General features: G+C 51.2%; 3 protein-coding genes across 3 annotated transcripts; 2 read left to right on the top strand and 1 right to left on the bottom strand.

Annotated features, from left to right (window-relative positions):
• Positions 1-234: 234 nt before the first annotated feature.
• LOC120960495 (SOSS complex subunit C homolog B) lies at positions 235-1321 on the top strand. The gene is made up of 3 exons (XM_040384354.2): positions 235-807; positions 899-1053; positions 1127-1321. Exons 1-3 carry the CDS (start codon positions 780-782, stop codon positions 1319-1321), a joined length of 378 nt encoding a protein of 125 aa, XP_040240288.1. The 5' UTR covers positions 235-779.
• Positions 1322-1405: 84 nt separating this feature from the next.
• Positions 1406-2545, top strand: LOC120960479 (rRNA N6-adenosine-methyltransferase Mettl5). Its single transcript, XM_040384353.2, has 3 exons — positions 1406-1669; positions 1756-1985; positions 2058-2545. The coding sequence occupies exons 1-3, from the start codon at positions 1406-1408 to the stop codon at positions 2212-2214; spliced, it is 651 nt and encodes a 216-aa protein (XP_040240287.1). The 3' UTR covers positions 2215-2545.
• A 1127-nt stretch (positions 2546-3672) lies between these two features.
• Positions 3673-17613, bottom strand: LOC120960466 (E3 ubiquitin-protein ligase UBR1). The gene is made up of 9 exons (XM_040384350.2): positions 17487-17613; positions 15763-16189; positions 14407-14564; positions 13874-14086; positions 13543-13793; positions 11757-13451; positions 11544-11655; positions 10725-10853; positions 3673-9517 (listed from the first exon to the last, which is right to left on the bottom strand). The coding sequence occupies exons 2-9, from the start codon at positions 16160-16162 to the stop codon at positions 6500-6502; spliced, it is 5976 nt and encodes a 1991-aa protein (XP_040240284.2). The 5' UTR covers positions 16163-16189; positions 17487-17613; the 3' UTR covers positions 3673-6499.
• Between the last annotated feature and the right edge of the window lie 77 nt (positions 17614-17690).

Raw genomic sequence — 17690 nt, 5'->3', positions numbered from 1 at the left:
GATTCATTTTATCTGTAAAAAAATCCAGTTCACACCTGTATGCGCCCTCGCGAAGACTTCCAAAAACGACCGCTGTCATATAAAAAGATTCGGCAAACTCCATTTACAGAGCAGCACTGAAAAAACATGTTTTTAACCCCCTTTTGACGATTTGGCTTGCGAACTGCCATCCGGCGAGAGGATTGCTTCGCTGCGACGTACACTTTTGCTCGACGGGAGGCGCAGAGCAAAACAAAACATTCATTCTGACGTTCCATTTAGCCCGTTTTCACCTTGTACAGCAGATCGGACCAATCGAAGGCTACCGTCTAGGATGTGCTGGAAATAGTTAAAGTCAAAGGAGAAATATTCACCATTCAAAACAATTTTCCAAGCCAACGGGACCCATTCTCGGGAAGAATTTCGTACAGAAAAGTGGCGAGTGTGCATGTGGTGTGCGCTTCTGTACGGTGCTGCTATAGCGAGAAAGGGACGGACAGATAGCGAGTGAGCCAGTTTGTGTACTTCACATCCAACATGGCCGTCATTCAAGTGCTATAAACATACACACACACACACACACAGCTCAAGCCCTCTCGCAACAAGTCACAGGAACAATTGCGCTTTCCCTTTGAATCGGTGGAAATCGAATAACATTTTCCCACTGCCATACGACTGCCTTAAAGTTGATGGTGCAAGGAATCCGCGTCTTATCCTGGTAGTGATTGTAAGTGGTAGTGTTTTTGTGTGCATCCTATGAGGAACTTTCGAACTGCCCGCGAGTACCAGCAATCACTTTAATGGCTTTTCCATCCACCGCTAACCAGGGTAAGGGCGCGTTTGTTTTGCCGCCACACTGCAAAAAGGTTCGCTCGGCGTACTATCTCACCCAGCCGCTCTTCCACTACTTTGTTTCCAGACGTGACGAAAAAAATTCTGGAAGACATCCAGATGAAAAAGCAGCTCCTGCAGAAAGGAGTCAACTCACATTCGCCCGGCTTCGGTAACCTGTACAACTCGTCACTCGGCTTCGGCAGCCTCTACACGCCTTCGCCGCTGTTTCAGCTACCAAAGGTAGAGCCTGGATGGAGGAATACTTCCCAAACGATGACACCCTGTGCCTGACGTTCTCCTTTCTCCCTCTCAGCATACACCTGCAACTGCCACCGGCCAGCCGAACGACAGCAACCAGAGCATCTCGAAGGGCGTGTGGAGCCAGGCGATCAACCAGTCGTTTGGCTTTTTCGTCCCGCAGGACTCGCTGTTCGGGAACAACATCCTGCCGGTGCTGCCACGGTACGACAATCCGTCGATCCATTACGCTAGCACGCCGAAATTTTGAGGGTAAATCCACCATCCAATCACACACCCACCCACACACACACACACACACACAGACACAACCAGTCGGCCATCAGAGTCTACGATGGCGTGCATTAAGCTGAAGCAGCTCGAGCAGTTCCTGCAGACGGTGGACGACTTTAGCGAGCCGAAGGTGCGGCTCGAACAGTACACCACGCCGTCGCACATCGCTAGCCAGGCGCTGTACGCGATACAGACCCGGCACGGCGACCTGGACGGCCGGACGGTGCTCGATCTGGGCTGCGGACCGGGGATGCTATCGATCGGGGCCGCCCTGCTCGGTGCCGACCTGGTCGTGGGGGTGGAAATCGATCCGGACGCTATCGAGGTATGGGACAACCAAGCAAGCTTGTATACGGCTTTGTGTGCGTGCGTTACATCTAATGACCATGCTATGGTTATTTCCTTGGGCAGGTGTTCCGGAGCAACTGCGACGAGTTCGAGCTGGAAAACGTGCAGTGTGTGCAGGCGGACGTGCTACGGCTGCCGGAGATCTTTGCCGACCGGCAGCGGCCATTCGATACGGTGCTGCTGAATCCACCATTTGGGACGAAGCAGAACAGTGGCGCCGACATGGCCTTTCTCAAGGTCGCCATCACGCTGGCCCGCGGCGCCGTCTATTCGCTGCATAAGTCTGCCACCAGGTAACGGGTTTTCGTGTAACACAATTAGCCACCCGGACCAAATGGAATAATGGGTTTCGCTTCGGTCCACAGGGAGCACGTCAAAAAGAAGGCACTGGAGTGGAAGGTGCGCCCGAGCCTGATTGCCGAGCTGCGGTACAATCTCCCCCAGACGTACAAATTTCACAAACGCACGAGCGTGGACGTGGCCGTCGATCTGTGGCGGTTCGAGTGTGGCGATGCGGCCTAGCAAGGCCGCCAACGGTTGAACGGCATTAGCAGGATTTGAGATATTGTTATCTAAGTGTGTAATAGACAGCTAAAAGACGGGTCGGTGTAAAAATGGCAGGGTGCAAGAACAAAACTAGTGTGAAAACACATTTGCTAGATAATTTTGAGAATGTTGTAGAGAATTGCGCACCACAGGGGTACAGGGTGGTGGAGTGCTTACACCGCTATCGGGGGGAACTTTTGCGAAAATTAATAGCGATTCAAGTAGTAGTATGTAAACAATTCAATCTCGGCCTCCTCGGACCTTTTACTCAGAACGTACCCTAGAAATAGAGCGCACTCCATGTTGCGACGATAAATCCCTTTTCCTCTTAGACAACGCTTAAAAAAAGACCATGGTAGCTTGAAATATTAAACCTCAATGAAAGCCTTTCTGCACTAACACTAACTCAGCAAAGCAATGGAACTTTTACAAATCATGTTATAGTTTTGTAAAGTCGTTAGGCCATGAAAAAGACGTTTGAATAATGATAGTCAAATTGCAGCGATATTAACAGCAAGTTTTGACGTACGATGCGTAATAAATTGCGCTGCGTGTACATAAGGACGAGACGGTAGGCAGAGCAGCAGCAGCACACGCTTGCAAGAGATCAAACTTGGTTGGTTTAAGATGCGTTTTTTGTTTGTTTCTGCTTGATTTATGTACGCAATTGTGCCTGGATTTCAAGAAAGGTTCTTATCCGTTTGTACAAATAACAATTGCCGACGGCTTACGGTGCGCGTAGAACGACGCGCAGGGCCCGTCAGGTGGTCACTGTAAGGAAATGTAGCTTTGCTCGGACAGGTTGTAGTTCATAATAAGAGTTCAGGGAGAATAAAAAATATCAATTTCACAGCCGTTGATAGAGCACGTGCGTGTTAATTCTGTTCCGTAGATAGTTAGAAAGTATCACTTTATTTCGACTGTATATTAAATCCGGAGACCTGTTCAGATCTTCTCTTCGATTAAACTGATATTGTATCTATTTACATGGTTTTCCAGGAGTTCTCATAGCTGTGGGACACTTTATTGATTCTTTCTTCCGTGAAATGAACTGAATGTAATGGGAATTGGACTCTATAGCACCTTTGTTGGATAAATCCAACAGGAATTTCCAAGGAACCTGTCCAAATAGGTTGCCATAGAGTCCAATATGATGTTCACTTCGCGTAAGAAAGAGTCAAGGAAGTGTCCCACAACTATGAGAACCCCTGGAAAACCCTGTATGCATATCAGAGTAGTTTGAGGATTATTTAAAAACTATGTATTCTTATTTGCTTACTTCTTTGTCCATTATTCTTAACATCAGGAAGAAAGCTGGTGCAAATAGTAGATGAATAGCATTGAGGATGTTTTTTTTTAAATAAAATTTCTTTCCAGCAATATTCATTTGATTGTGTTATGAAAATTGGACCACAGGAAATTGTACGAAATCAATGTTTCCAGGCAGAGTTTCATCAACAGTTTTTATTCAAATAAAACAGCTGCATCTGTTTACAGTAGCGTTGGGGACGAGTTTTGCCCATTTTTTTAATGTATGGCTCCCGTCCCGTCTGGACGTGAAACATTCGAAATTGAAGCACAATATAAGATAAAAATAAACACACATAAAGCGATAATTAAACTTAGCCCATTGAACGCCACGTAGCCCAATTGTTTGATGACAGTAATATTTAACGTATAATTTGGTTATGAAAAGCACTAAAGTTGTGCCGATTACAATGGTTGTCTGTGCTATAACTATAACAAAAAAAAACTCTCTTCGAGGGAAACATTATATCGTGTGTGCAAAAAAAAAAGGAAAACGGTTTCTTCGACGATCGCGGGAAACTCGGTGGAATTAAGCAAGGCAGTCCGTCCGGCATGCCCTAGATGAGGGCGAAGCAGTTGATGAAAATTGAAAAGGAAATAGTAGTTAACCTGCTGCTGTTCGCGCCACGCCAACAAAGAAAATGGGGAAAGATTTTTCTTGGTTTTGTTTATTGTTTGAAGAAAATATCTTCGCCGTGAACCAACGCTGTGAAGACACGCACGACTGTATACGACGCGACACGGCGGTACAGACACACCCCTTAGGTTTAGCTTACTAGCAACACATCGTGTACGCAACATACTACCCGGGGGGGGGGGGGGATAAACGTCATTGTTGTGGCATGCGCACCCCTGTTCTCTGCGTGAAAATTCAACCAGCCCATTTTCACGCTTCGCGCGCTCCCATCGGCGTGAAAGATCATCCGCCCCCGCCTTTATGCCCGTATGTTGTACTATTTGTGTGTGTGTGTGTGTGTTTGTTTTTTAAATATTATTATTTTATTACCATCATCTTCTTCTAAACAAACTTAAACAAAATGGTATCATGAAGCCAAGACACACGCGTTTAACGGGGTGTTTTCGATATGCACCGAGTTAGCCGTTTTACGAAAATAAACGTGTTGCTTGGGTGTTGTATTTTTACGCTGTTTCTCGATGCCGACCTGCTTTTTTTTTGTCTGATCCTGCTGTATTAGGCTGCTTCGTCCATAATTATATTATCTGCCGCACGCGTTTGCTTATGAGGAACCGTGGTTTTGCACGATGGCGGCGCTGGGCAGACTGTCGCCGATCGCTGACACGCCAGAATGTCCCATCGCTCTGGTTCTCTGGTTTACCCTTCATTCAGTCCAGCGGCCTCGCACACCCTGTTTCCCTTATTCCTTGCTATCCGTATAGTTCGTACCGATTCTTTGTTCGAGCGCGCGAGAGCGTTTTGCTTGTTTGTGTAGCTTCATTTGCTTTGTTAGAGATTTGCAATTCATTACATGACTTTCTTTTGTGTTTTATCTTGTGTAGGTGTGTAACATTGTCCCCGATTGTTTCAACAACAACGCAGCAAACTTGCTGGGAGTATCGCGTACAAGTACCACTTCCCTCCTTCGTGGCCAATACGAAAATAGGAACATAATTAAAAAAAAAAAATGGGGGAAAAAACGAAAAGAAACAATAGAAGCTAAACATATTAAATAAAACAAAACAAAAATAAACAAAATCATTCGCGTGCGCGTAATTGTAGAAATTGTCAAAACAAACAAACAAAAAAATGCTTAGAACTTGCGGGAGACTCTCTTTATCTATCCTCTTCTCATTCAGTGTCCGGTGTGTCCGGTGTGTGGTCGTGATGTTTTAGTGGTCGAATTTCCTTCAGTCTTATCAAAACTAACTCTCCGCAGCCAACATTCCTCTGCCAACACACTAACATTCCTTCATCCTTTTCTTCTTCTTCGCGCCCACTCAAATTTTGCCTCTTGTGGCGTGCCACGCCACGGTTTTCCTCCCTTCCCGCAAACGCCAATTTTTTAAACAGTTTTACCTTCAAACTCCCGCCACAATTTCAAAACTATTACTAGCCTTTTTCCTAGTTCGTTTTCCTCTCCCCTCCTCTTTCTTGAATTATTTCCGGCACACACCACACTACTCGCCGCTGGACAAAGAATTTTGAATTCTTCTTTTATGCGCGCGCGCGCGCATGTTTGCTTGCGCACTGCTGTTCATCACTTCTACCGGAGACACAGGCGCTGGTTCCGGTTTTAATCCTTGTTTTTTTTTGTTTTTCGTTTTGAGAAATGATCCCATTTCGTCTCCCTCCAGTTTCTGCCTGCCTATATGCGGGTTATCTCTCAATTATATATGGTTTTTACACAATGGGCTTTGTAACACAATGCGTACGCTGTGTGCGCGCGCGGTATATGATCTACGGTATATTTAGTAACAGCTCGAAAGTACATATTCCCACCCTTTCCCACTGCCCCTTTCGTTTGCTGTTGTGCCTGCAGCGGCGTTTTCTTCTCTTCCCGCCCTACATCATACATTTGGCAGCTACTTCCTACCTGCCTTTTACCTTTCTAGCATACTCCGCCTCTGTCTGCCAGTGGCCGTGCGTGTCCTGTGTAATTCGCTCGGTGTGTTATTTGTGTGTGTGTGTGTGGGTGTTGATCGCGCGCGCTTTTGTTGCACACGCGCGCACCCTTACTACTTATATACACATGTGCTAATGTACATAGCGATTACAACCTGCTCCTTACCCTCGCTTTTCCTAACCCTTCTCTCTTTATCCCTTTCCTCTCTCCCTCCCTCTCTCTCTCTCTCTTCCCTCGCTTCAAACCTTTCCCGTCCAAATCCTTCGCTCCTAATTCAAACTTCTTCCTATGTGCGTCAAAAAATCGTCACCCGCGCGAACGAACTCCTTCCCCCTCCCATTCACTCCCCACCCCACCAGAAACAGTTTCTTTTAAAGGTTCTGCCACTGGGTGGCAAATATTGTCTGCTGCGCCTCGTTTCGCCGCGTGATCTCCTCGTGCAGCCCGTGCGTCAGCCAGATCATGTACAGCTTGTGGTAGCGCTCCTTGCACAGCCGCAGCGGGTTGCCCCGGCGCAGCCCCTGGTCCGTCTCGCCGTACTCGTCCAGGTACGGGGCGGGGATGAAGCAGCCCTTGTTGATGCCGAGCAGCAGTATCTCCGCGTCGCGGATGCGCAGAAAGATGCCGATGCCGGCGCCACACTCGGCGGTGTGGTAGGTGCACGAGCCGACCGGGCTCTTGTCCAGCTCCTTCTGGCAGCAGAACGACTGCGAGCAGAGTATCTCGCCGCACACCAGGCACATGGTCGGGTTGCGCGAATCGTCCCGGATGTTGTTCGGGCAGGTGAACAGCGACACGCTGTTGATCAGATCGCTGTAGTCGTCCGGCAGGTCGATCAGCTGGCGGACGGGCAGGGCCGGCTGGAACAGCGACTTCGGCTCGCCGAGCAGCTGGGCCTGGCGGGCGTACCGCATCCGCTCGATCTGGTCCGCGTTGCAGCGGGCGAGCCGCTCGACCAGCTCGTACGTGGGCTCGCCGGTGCGCAGGTAGGCGAGCGGGTCGACCGGCAGATCGAGATACTTCATCATCGGCTGGTAGTCCAGCTCCGGCACGTCCGTGCACTGGGGCAGCTCGATGTCGGTGACGCCGTGGAACAGCAGGCAGCAGCACCGCAGCAGCGTGTGGCTCTGCAGCTGGATGTCCCGCACCAGCTGCCGGCTGATGCGCCGCTGCTCGGCCAGCGTGCCGCGCAGCACGACCGGTTCCGGTGGCGAGCTTCCATCCTGCTTCTTCTTTTTCTCCTCCGCCAGGTGCTGGTCGTCGTCGTCGCCGTCGTCTGCGTCGGCCGATCCCGACTTTGGTTGGTGAATGTTGTACCGCTGGAACAGGGTCAGCAGATTGCGCTCGGCATCGGTGAGCGGCCCCTTGCCCGAATCCTCCTTCTGCTTGGCATAGCTGCACTCTCCTCCCTCGTCGGCCCCGTCCGCCATCGGCGTGTCCTGCGCCGTCTCCATGCCGGTCACGGACGTGATGATGGTGCGGAGCATGTTCACCACGAAGATGGCCTGCACGATCGAGTGGTCGAGCGTGTCGCCCTTCGGCATGCGCTCGGTGCGCACGAAGCTGTACAGCACGCTGCGCGTGGTGAACAGGCACGTGTTGAGCAGCCCGAACAGGTCCCACTCGAAGAAGGACGGCGACGGCTTCAGCCCGAACAGCGTCTCGTACACGTCCACCAGAAACAGCAGCATGTAGTAGTGCGCGGTCATCGACTTGACCAGCGGGCCCATCGCGCTCGCCGCCCGCACCAGCCCGGTCAGGCAGGTGGAGTAGCGGATCGACAGCTCGCTGCCGAGCGGGCGCTGCATCACCCGCAGCTGCATCTCGATCGACTTGATCGTGTAGGAGAGCGTCAGCCACGGGGCTAGGTACTCGGCGAACCGCTTCGCCTTGTACGGCACGGTGGTGAAGCTGCGCACGTTCTTCGCGAAGTTGAGCAGCGAGTACTTGATCGGGCGGTCGAACAGCCGGCTTATCTCGGGCGGATCGTGCGTCGTGCCGTAGTAGCGCAGCCGCACCCCGTGCAGCGGCTCCACGTCCCGCAGCACCAGCGTGTTCAGGTGGATCGGCGGGTTCATCACCCAGCGGACGTCCTCGTCCGAGTCCATCTCCTCGTCGGTCGAGGTCAGCGACGCCTGGTTCGAGTGGTACTGGTCCAGCAGCACGTCGTCCTCGTTTTCGTACACTGGCAGCTCCACCCCGCCCATCATCATCACACGACTTCCATCGCGGAGCAGGCGGTGCTGTGACGGCTCCGGCTGCTGTTGGCCACCGACGGCACCAGCACTACCGGCAGCAGCAGCACCACCACCAGCACCACCACTTGTGGTGGGCATCTCTTCCTCAAGGCTCATCGGCTGCTGTTCCGCCTCCCGGAAGCGCTTGATCAGCACATCCTGCTGCGTGGCGCGGATCGCACGCTCCTTGAGCGTGCCGCCGCCGGACGAGCCACGCGGCGGTATGGGATGCTCCACGCGGTGCGCCGTGTTTGCCACCATGTCCTGCATGAACGCGTACCACAGCGGGAAGGTGAACTCGTTCGGCTGCGTTATCGGCGGATCGGGCAGCGAGTCGGGGCCGCCGGCCTCCCGCACCGACGCGTTCGTGCGCGCCTTCGCGCTGCTCGTGATCGTTTCGTGCGGCGGCACCAGCGGCAGCAGACAGTTGCTCAGGAAGCGGCACAGCGGGCACAGGAACTCGTTCTTCTCGATGTCGAACAAGATCGGGGCCCGGTTCCGGTACGGGCGCCGGTTCTCCTTGATCACCTCGTTGTTGTAGTACTTGTCGAAGCAGGTCGTGTGCATCACGTGCCCGCAGGTGGTCAGGTGCGGCGACGGGTGCGTCTTCGTCTCGATCAGCTGCAGCTGGCCCCGCTCGTCCGTCTGCTGGTAGCGGGACAGCACGCTCGACCGCTGCACGAACGCGGCGTACGCCATGTTGACCGAGTGGTACGTGCCGAGGACGGACTTTTCCGAGCAGAGGATGCACGAGTGGCGCAGGGCGGCCGTGTCGGCCGGCTTGACCGGCGTACGGTTCGGGCCGAGCGCGACCAGGTGCACGCTCGTCGTCTGCCAGTCCATGTCGGCGCTCTGCTCCGGCTCCGTCTGGCCCAGCTCGGACGAATCGTCGCTCTCGGTGCTGAACATGTCCGGGTTGGTGGTCATGAACGTTTGCTGCGCCTGCTTCATCTGCGCCATCAGCTGGGCCCGGCGCAACGCCGCCAGCTTCGCCCGCTGCTCCTTCTCGAGGCGGTCCAGGTCGGCCATCGCCAGCCCGCTGCCGCTCGACTCGCCCCGATCGATCTCGCTCTGGATCGAGCTGATGCGCTTCGCCTCCATCGCTTTGTAGCGCTGAATTACCCAGCGCAGCAGATCCCGCAGCGATTCCACCTGCGAAAAAAAAAGAAAACCATGCACACACGGCGCAAGCAGCAAAAACACATCGGTAAGTATTGATTTAAGCTTTATGCTGATTCAATGCGAACCACACAAACATTATTACAGTTGCTGCAAATGCTTAACATTCTCTCTCGCGGCGATGTTTTCATTATCCATTTACTATTTTTTAAAAATTATATTCACTAATTGTTATTGCAGTGTTACACTTCTGAAAACGGTCCGGGTAACCAATTCAAGGGAAATTTTGAGAATTATTGAAATCATTCCCTTCCAAGGGAAAACATTCAGGATATCGTTTATAGACAACTAATCGATAGCATCAGACGTTTTCAGATAAAGTAAAGTGATAGTAAATTGACATTAAATTGCTAAATTTAGACCAGCAGCAATCAAAAGAAATACGGCCGTACCGGATCGCATTTTTGTTAATAAATCAATAGTTTTATATTCAAACAAAGTGTATAATGTCACATAATTTTGAAGAAATTGATTTTTTTCTCATGATTTTAATTAAACTAAATGCATATTCTTTTCCACCCGGGTGCTCGTAGAGAGAGGTATAAGAGAGACGCCTGTAAATCTAGTGTTAGTGGATTTTTCAGGGATTCTCATAGTTGTGAGACACTCCCTTGACTCTTTCCTACGGGGAGGTGAACTTCATATATTGGAAAATGTAATGGTACCCTGGTTGAACAGGGTATTTTGAAATTCCTATTAGATTTGCCCAACAAGGGTGCTATTGAGTCTAATCCCCATTAGATTAAGTTCATTTCACGGTAGAAAGAGTCAAAGAAGTGTCCCACAGCGATGAGAACTCGTGGAAAACCCTGTAAACACAAAATATTGCTTCGAGATTGAGCCAAACTTCCCGACTCGAATGGAGTGCGAGAATAATTATCGTATGCTTGCTGTTTTACTGTCCGAAAAGTGACATGCGTTTCTTTGGGATTTGTATGACTACAAAGGAAACGATTCACAGCGTGCGCGTCCCTCAATCTCGATGTTTGTTTACCCGCCGCTTACAAGCTTACAGAATCGCCTGTCTGTTTACAAACACTGCAAATAGGACAGAATAGCACATCGCTTTCCTCTTATTGCAAACGCCCCCCCCCCCCCCCCCCCCCTCCGCCTAACACGATCGAAATTCTATTGAGCCACGTCAATGTCATGCACTAACCACTAAATCACCCTTGCTTACCCTTGGATGGTTGCAAAGCTCCTCCAGCATCGGCAGCAGCCCGATCGTTTGGCTTCGGTCGTAGAAAGTCATGTACGGGTAGTGGCCCGATTCCTCTTCCTGTAGAGCATATCCGATCAGATGCAGGACCTAAAAGTAAGAAGTGCATTCGTTAGCTGCAAGGCAAACCAGTTCGCTTTTAGCAGGCATGGTCGAGGATGGTTTCAGTTCAGTAATGATTGTTTTGTTTTAGCTGGACGCGCTATCATGAGTGCACCACCACCACCACGGCATTCATTAACACTCGTCTCGTCGCGGATCAAAGAGCGTACACTTACTGCACGTGATTATCAATTCAATGCCAATGATTAAGATTTATATGGTCGCGCAGCAGCAACATCGCAAACACGTACATCATCTGTCCCCTTTGTTAGAAATGGTAAAAAACCCATTCCCCAGGACAAAGTTTCATCAAAGCTCTCTGTCGAGTCGAAGTGACAGAATCGTTTTTGGCATGAAGAAATTTATACAAGTACAGTCTGTTTCAAAAAGATGAGTTCAAAATGATTTTTAAAATGTGTTAAGGGTTCAAAAGATAAACGATTCTTAAATTATTACTTGGTATAAACCTTTGACATTTGATGGAAAAAAGGATCTAAAATCAAAATTAGTTAACTTAGCAACGTAATGGATGTTATAGTGCAAATTCAAATACAGCCTTTTCGTTCTTTTTAGTATCAGTTTTCAGTAAATTAAAACCTGCTGAATCGCCCATTGTACATGACATAACGAAGAGGGGAAAAATCTGTGGAAAATGTGTTTTTAAACAAAAATACGTACACGTTGCAACTGTCCTTCGGTGAATGATACTGATCGCAAATCGAGCGCTCGGGTCATCACGACATGCATCACCTTCAGCATAACGTCACACTGCAGCAGAGTGGGTATTGTGCTGGAAAGCAAAGAAACAAATAAACGACATAATGACCGTTAACATAACGCTGCATCAAAACACACGCGTCTGGCCAACCAGCAATGCGCGGGGGGACGTACCTGAAAATTTGTGTAAGCTTTGGTAGGGTGGGCGGAGGACAGCAGACCAGCTCGTTCTTCTCCTTCTTCTGCAAACGCTGGCGCTCCTCCGACCGGGACTTGTCCTCCTTGCTGTAGTGGTAGAAGTACAGATTGTACCAGCTGTTGTACTCCGGCTTGAGGATGTAGACGCCCCGCTTTTCCGAACTGTTCGGTTTCTCGAACACGGCCACTTCGTCGATCACCGACTCGAACATGATCTCGCTGCAGCTGTCCTCGTTCAGCGCCCGGCTCAGCTCGGAGTGCGAGTGCGGCTTGATGCAGAGCTGCTGCACGATCTCCTTCTTGATGCGGTCGCTCTCGGTGACGTCGCCGACGCCCGGCACGTACCGCTCGCCGATGATCACGATCAGCAGCTCGAGAAACTCCTCCACCAGTATGCCGGCCTGCCGCATGTGGTCCTCGTCGCTGCCGGACCCGGCATCGACGGCCCGCTGCCGCTCCGGCACGTCCTGCTCCAGCCACCCGAGCAGCTTGTACTTGTTCAGCACGTGTATGATGAACTCGTTCGCCTCGATCAGGGACGCGCCCATCTGCAGGATGACGATGTCCCGGTCCAGCATCTCGTACCGGCACTTGACGTTGCGGTAGAAGAACAGCTGGTTGATCAGGGCGTACCCGTTCCGGCGCCACATGCCCGCCTGCACCTGCGACATCATCGTGCGGGCGCACAGTACTGGCTCGATGATCTGCTCCGGCGTCGGCCGGTCCGGCAGGTTCTGCGACACCTTGTCGAAGGTGAAGTCGTGCCGCTCGAACACGGTGTACAGCCCAGCGAGGAAGCGGGTCAGCGGCAGATGCACCGAGACCGGGCGCGTCAGCACGTCGTACGTCAGGCAGGAGGCGCTGTGGTTGGCCGCCTCGCACACCACCGTTTCCGACTCGAGCGCGATGAACTTGGTTTCGGTCAGCGCCGTGATGACCATGCGCAGCACCTTCAGCAGCACCATGCGGTCGGTCGCGCACCACTCCAGCACGAGCGTGATCAGGTGGGACAGCTTCAGGTGCAGCGTGAACGCGGTCTCCCACTCCTGCTCGTACTCGAGGTGCTGGCCGACCTGGCGCGTCGCCGCGTCCATGCCCTGCATGTACTTCAGCAGCCGGATCAGCTGCTGCATGCCGTGCAGAAAGCCGACCCGCAGCTCCGGCGTCCACTTTTCCGGCTTGAAGCTGAGCAGATACTTCAGGTCGATCAGGATGTAGGCGGCCCGCTTGAACGAGTTCATCGTCGACGTGTTCTTGATGAACACCAGCTGCCGGTTCTTCACGTACTTGTCGATCGTCTCGGAGAAGTAGGTGTGCATCAGCTTGAAGAAGGCGGACTCGTTCTCGATCAGGTAGTGCGCGATCGTGGGCACGGTGAACAGCTGCACGCTCAGCGACACGATCGAGAACGAGTGGTAGTGGTCGTCCCGGATGAAGTCCTGCATCAGCGACGTGTACAGCTTGGTGAAGGTCGTCGCCAGCAGCTTCTTGTTCTCGTACTCCATCAGCATGCCCGAGATGAGCAGGCGGTGCCAGCAGGCGCGGGCCGACTTCCACAGGTTGTGATCGTTGCTGAGGATGAACTTCAGATTGTACGTCACCTGCGGCTTGCTGATCGTATCGGCGAAAACGCTCCGGAAGGTGGAATTTTTGGTCAAGAACTCCTGAAGCCTGTATGGTGGAGGGGACCGGTGAGATGGAACCGAAAAGAGACATTATTTTCTCGGCGCTTGCGAGGGAAATTCAAGCAAACCGTGCGTACCATACGAGCAGCTGCATTGCCAGATGCTGGCAGGCGACCTCGTTCCGATGCATCACCGTCACCTTCAGCGGCATCGCACGGGTAGTCAGGGTGGAGCGCATCGCCTTGTTCTCGATGTCCTCCTTTAGCTTCTTGCACACCTCGAACGAGGCACACTTGACGACGGCACGCCCCTCCCGGTCAATACTGGTCACGTACTCGATTGCGGTTTTGTGTTCGCATTTAACGATCGAAGTTAGCGTCTGGATAACCTGCACACCGGTGGTAAGAAATAGTGAGAGAGAGAGTGAGGATGGGTTTTAAAACGATTAAACGACTCAGCAGCACTTACCTGCTCGAATGTGTGCGTTTCGTCGTTGTACAGAATCGTGCAGTGCGTGTTTTCGTCATCCTCCAGCTCGGGACAGTTCCCGGTGCCGTGCATCTGCAGCATCTGCATGCTGTAGTTCAGTATGGCACGGAACACGATCTCGCAGCGCATCTTTCGTTCCTCTGGCAGCGGTGCCTGCTGCTGCTGGCTCGCCTGCGTCTGATCGGTAATGCACTGCCGATGCGGTTGATGGTCGAGGTGGCAGGTTTATTGTGTGGTGGCATATGTGCGACGTGTGCATTTGCATTGAGTGGAAGTAAAGGATCGGATGTATTGGTATTTGCTGTTGTTGTAATCTATGCTTTTGAATTTAATTCCCCTTCCCACTTGGTTTTTTTTTTCTATTGCTGTCCAAGCGTCATTCTCATCGCTCAAGAATCAAATGACAATTCGACAGCAGGAAGTAGTTTCCTGCTCCTTCCTTTCTTTAGCCCTCCCTTCGCATCCCAACCCCCACCCGGAGAGGTTATCATCGGCTGGAAACGCATACTCACAACAGCATGTTCCTCGCAGAATGGGTACTTCTTCCAAGCTTCCTCGTCGCCGCAGTCGCAGCATCCGCCTCCACCGGAAGTAGCCATTTTGTATTTGTGGTTGCGATGTTCTGACTTTTTGAAGCACGTCGAGCACAGCACGCACGTCGGATCCATACCTGCGAGAAAAAGAAGGCAAGTAGTTTGCAGATTTCTGGCCGGCAAGATAATGAAGAAGACGGAACGACCCGACAACAAAGGGAACAGTTTTAGGCTACGATCTACAAATGCAGTGCTTTTCCTCTTTATTATTTCTGAACGATCAAAACATCAAATCGAACCCCTTAATTAATGGATGATGCAGACAGATTGCACTTGCGAGCATCAAATGCGTGTTACAGGGTTTTTCAGGAGTTCTCCTAGCTGTGGGACACTTTATTGACTCCTTCTTAAATGAAATGAACTTAATGTAAAGGGGAATAGGACTCTGTAGCACCCTTGTTGGACAGATCCAATACGAATTTCCAAGGAGCCTGTCAAAAAACGGAGCCATTGTGTTCAATTTTCATCATATGAAGTTCACTTCCCATAAGAAAGAGTCAAGGAAGTGACCCACAACCATGAGAACCCCTGGAAACCCCTGTAAGACTGTGAAAGAAAAACATTAGCAGTCGCGCATCTACACTACAGATTTTGTGCCAATCTTTGAAGTCGTTCCGGCAGAACCGTGAAACGCACTTGCACACATTATTCGTACCACATTCCAGTTCCAACTATTGCCACTTGCTCCGCACGCTGTTTGTTTTTTCACCTGCCATGGGTAGGCGTTCGCACACAGTCCTTTTCATATTTAGTCTGTCTACGCTATTGGGGGGAGGCAAAAGATGAAAGTGACTGCACAGTTGCATAAAAATAGCATCGCATCAAAGAAAGTGGTCTGTGTGCTTGTGGTGTAAAAACAAGAATAGACAAGTGCTCGACGATTCAGCGGAAGTGGTAAGTGTGATAAAACAAAAGTGCGAGAGCAGCAAACACAGACACAGGAAGCTAGAAAATACCGCAAGATGCGTGAAATTTTCGCTCCGAGAATTCATACTATCTGCAGCTGTGGAATATTTTGCTACTCTAAGGAGCGTTTTAACGGACTGGCAGACGAAGGCGCGAGACCGTGAGCGGTTACGGACACTCCTGAGGCAGGCCAAGACCGCAAAGCGGTTGTAGTGCCGGATAAGTAAGTAAGTAAGGAGCGTTTTGAGCATTTTACATAAACATTAAAACACATAATTAAGGATATATTGAGAGGCACCCTTTGTAAAGCAATAAAACCATCCCGAATGCGTAAGGCGCGATGCCCACGCGGCCAAAAGCAATACTCACTGCATTCCCGGCAGCTGTACGTCGGCTCGCCAATCTTGAAGACGCGCCCGCACACCGACGACACGGTGTCGGCCTGTCGGATCTGTTCCAGATAGTTGTCCGGGTTCGGGCCGCAGATGAACAGCTCCATCACGGCGATGGTGGCCGCCCGTGCCATCGTATCGCTGTATACGTAGTTGCCGGACAGAAAGCCATTGTTGCCGCCCTGCGCGTCCGGATCGGGCACGTTCTGCTGCTCCTGCTGCTGCTGCTCCTGCTGCTGCTGATCGGGCAGTTGCGGCTGGTCCGCTCCCACCGGAAGTATGAAGGTACCAGCGATGTTTCGCAAATGCTGCACTATCACTTCCGGCGTCAGTCCCCCGGTTTGATACATCTCCTCCCACTCGTTAATAACGTTCATTCTATTTTGTGGCGCTTTCAAACGGTCCTGCAAAAAAAAACGGGCGAAAAAGAAGTCGCATTAGAGAATTCACTTCAAGTAGGCGAGAGATTTGGGTAGGAATAATTTTGCAGATAGGGGAAGTCAGAGGTCTGAGTCATCTGAGGCGTGTTGGGTTGCGGCTGTGGCGGCGATGGCGCTGCTGGCCTGCAGTGACACGTTTAGACGATGAAAAGGAAAGTGAAAACTATTGCACATTTCAATTTTTCTCCGCTGCTTCGGTGGTGCCCACTTACACACGCACACACTGGCAAGTCTCGTTATTACGGTGAAATGCACGATAATGGTGGATGGCGTAAAAAGGCAACCGAGTGAAGAAAAGTTATGATTTACCATTCGAAAAAAAAGACCTAGCACCCCAGCCCCCATCCCGCTACCCATCTTCCCCTTATGCTGATTCACACACGCAGGCGATGCTTTCGTCGGAATTTTCAATCGACGCACAAATAAAATCACTAGTCGTCGGGATGGGGGGGGGGAGGTCTGCAAGGGCAAGGCAAAAAGGGTTTTGTGCACGTTCGGATCAGAGGAACGTTCGAACCGTGGGGCCGGGGGTTGAGGTTTCATTCGCGACGGTACAAGGCGTTTATTGGAGAAGAGATTGCGCGCCTCCCTATAATGTAATTTTTCTAAGCTTTTGCTCACCACGGAGCTGCTGGCTGAGCTCACAAAGGATTTGTCCGTACAGCACAAACACGTACACATACACACACACACACGGGCGCACACAAAGGCACACAGGCGCGGACGCACACGCACAAACTCTCGGGGACGTTTCCCGAAATCGTTCCGCTTGTCTCTTTGGGGTTGTCGCGTTTTGTCTCCGCCGTTTCCTCGTAGATAGATGATTCAGGGAAAACCTACCATCAAAATGGACGACAAACGCACACACACGCACACAAACGGAACGGGGGGCTGAGAGAGGGTAGGAAGGCAGTAAGCAATAGAAGAACACCAAGAAAGGCAGGAGCAGCACCGATCAAAGCAACACAGCAGCAAAAAGGCAGAGAAAATGGAACACTCGCACGGAACGGGAGTCGCGGGGCGAAGAAGGGAGCGGGGGTGGGTAGGGCATGAAAAACCTTCAGACAGGAGAAGGAAGGGGTACGGGTTGAAGGTTTTTCCCCCTTTTTTGTCTTTGTTGCTCCGTGTGTCCACACGGAGCAGATAGGAAGCGACAGAACATGATCGTGCCTGCACAAACAGGATTCGCACGCGCGAGCCGTACCCGATCACGTCACTGGGAAGGGGGGGGGGGGGGGGGGGAGGGCGCTAGTTGGCTTACCTATTTTCAAGAAACTCACAAGACACTATTTGAAACAACACAATTTCGATGAATTTTCACAAGCAAAGTGTCTAGCTCCTCACACTACGACGTTTGGGAAAAGATTGATGCGAAAACGTCACTACGGTACATTGCTACGGATGAAGGCTGTCAGTTTGCGGGCCCCGCTCAAGGTTTATATATCCCCCACGGACTGTCAACGTA

This window comes from Anopheles coluzzii, chromosome X (genome assembly GCF_943734685.1).
Source record: "Anopheles coluzzii chromosome X, AcolN3, whole genome shotgun sequence".
NCBI classification, from domain to species: Eukaryota; Metazoa; Arthropoda; class Insecta; order Diptera; family Culicidae; genus Anopheles; species Anopheles coluzzii.
This window is presented reverse-complemented; position numbering and strand designations above follow the sequence as displayed.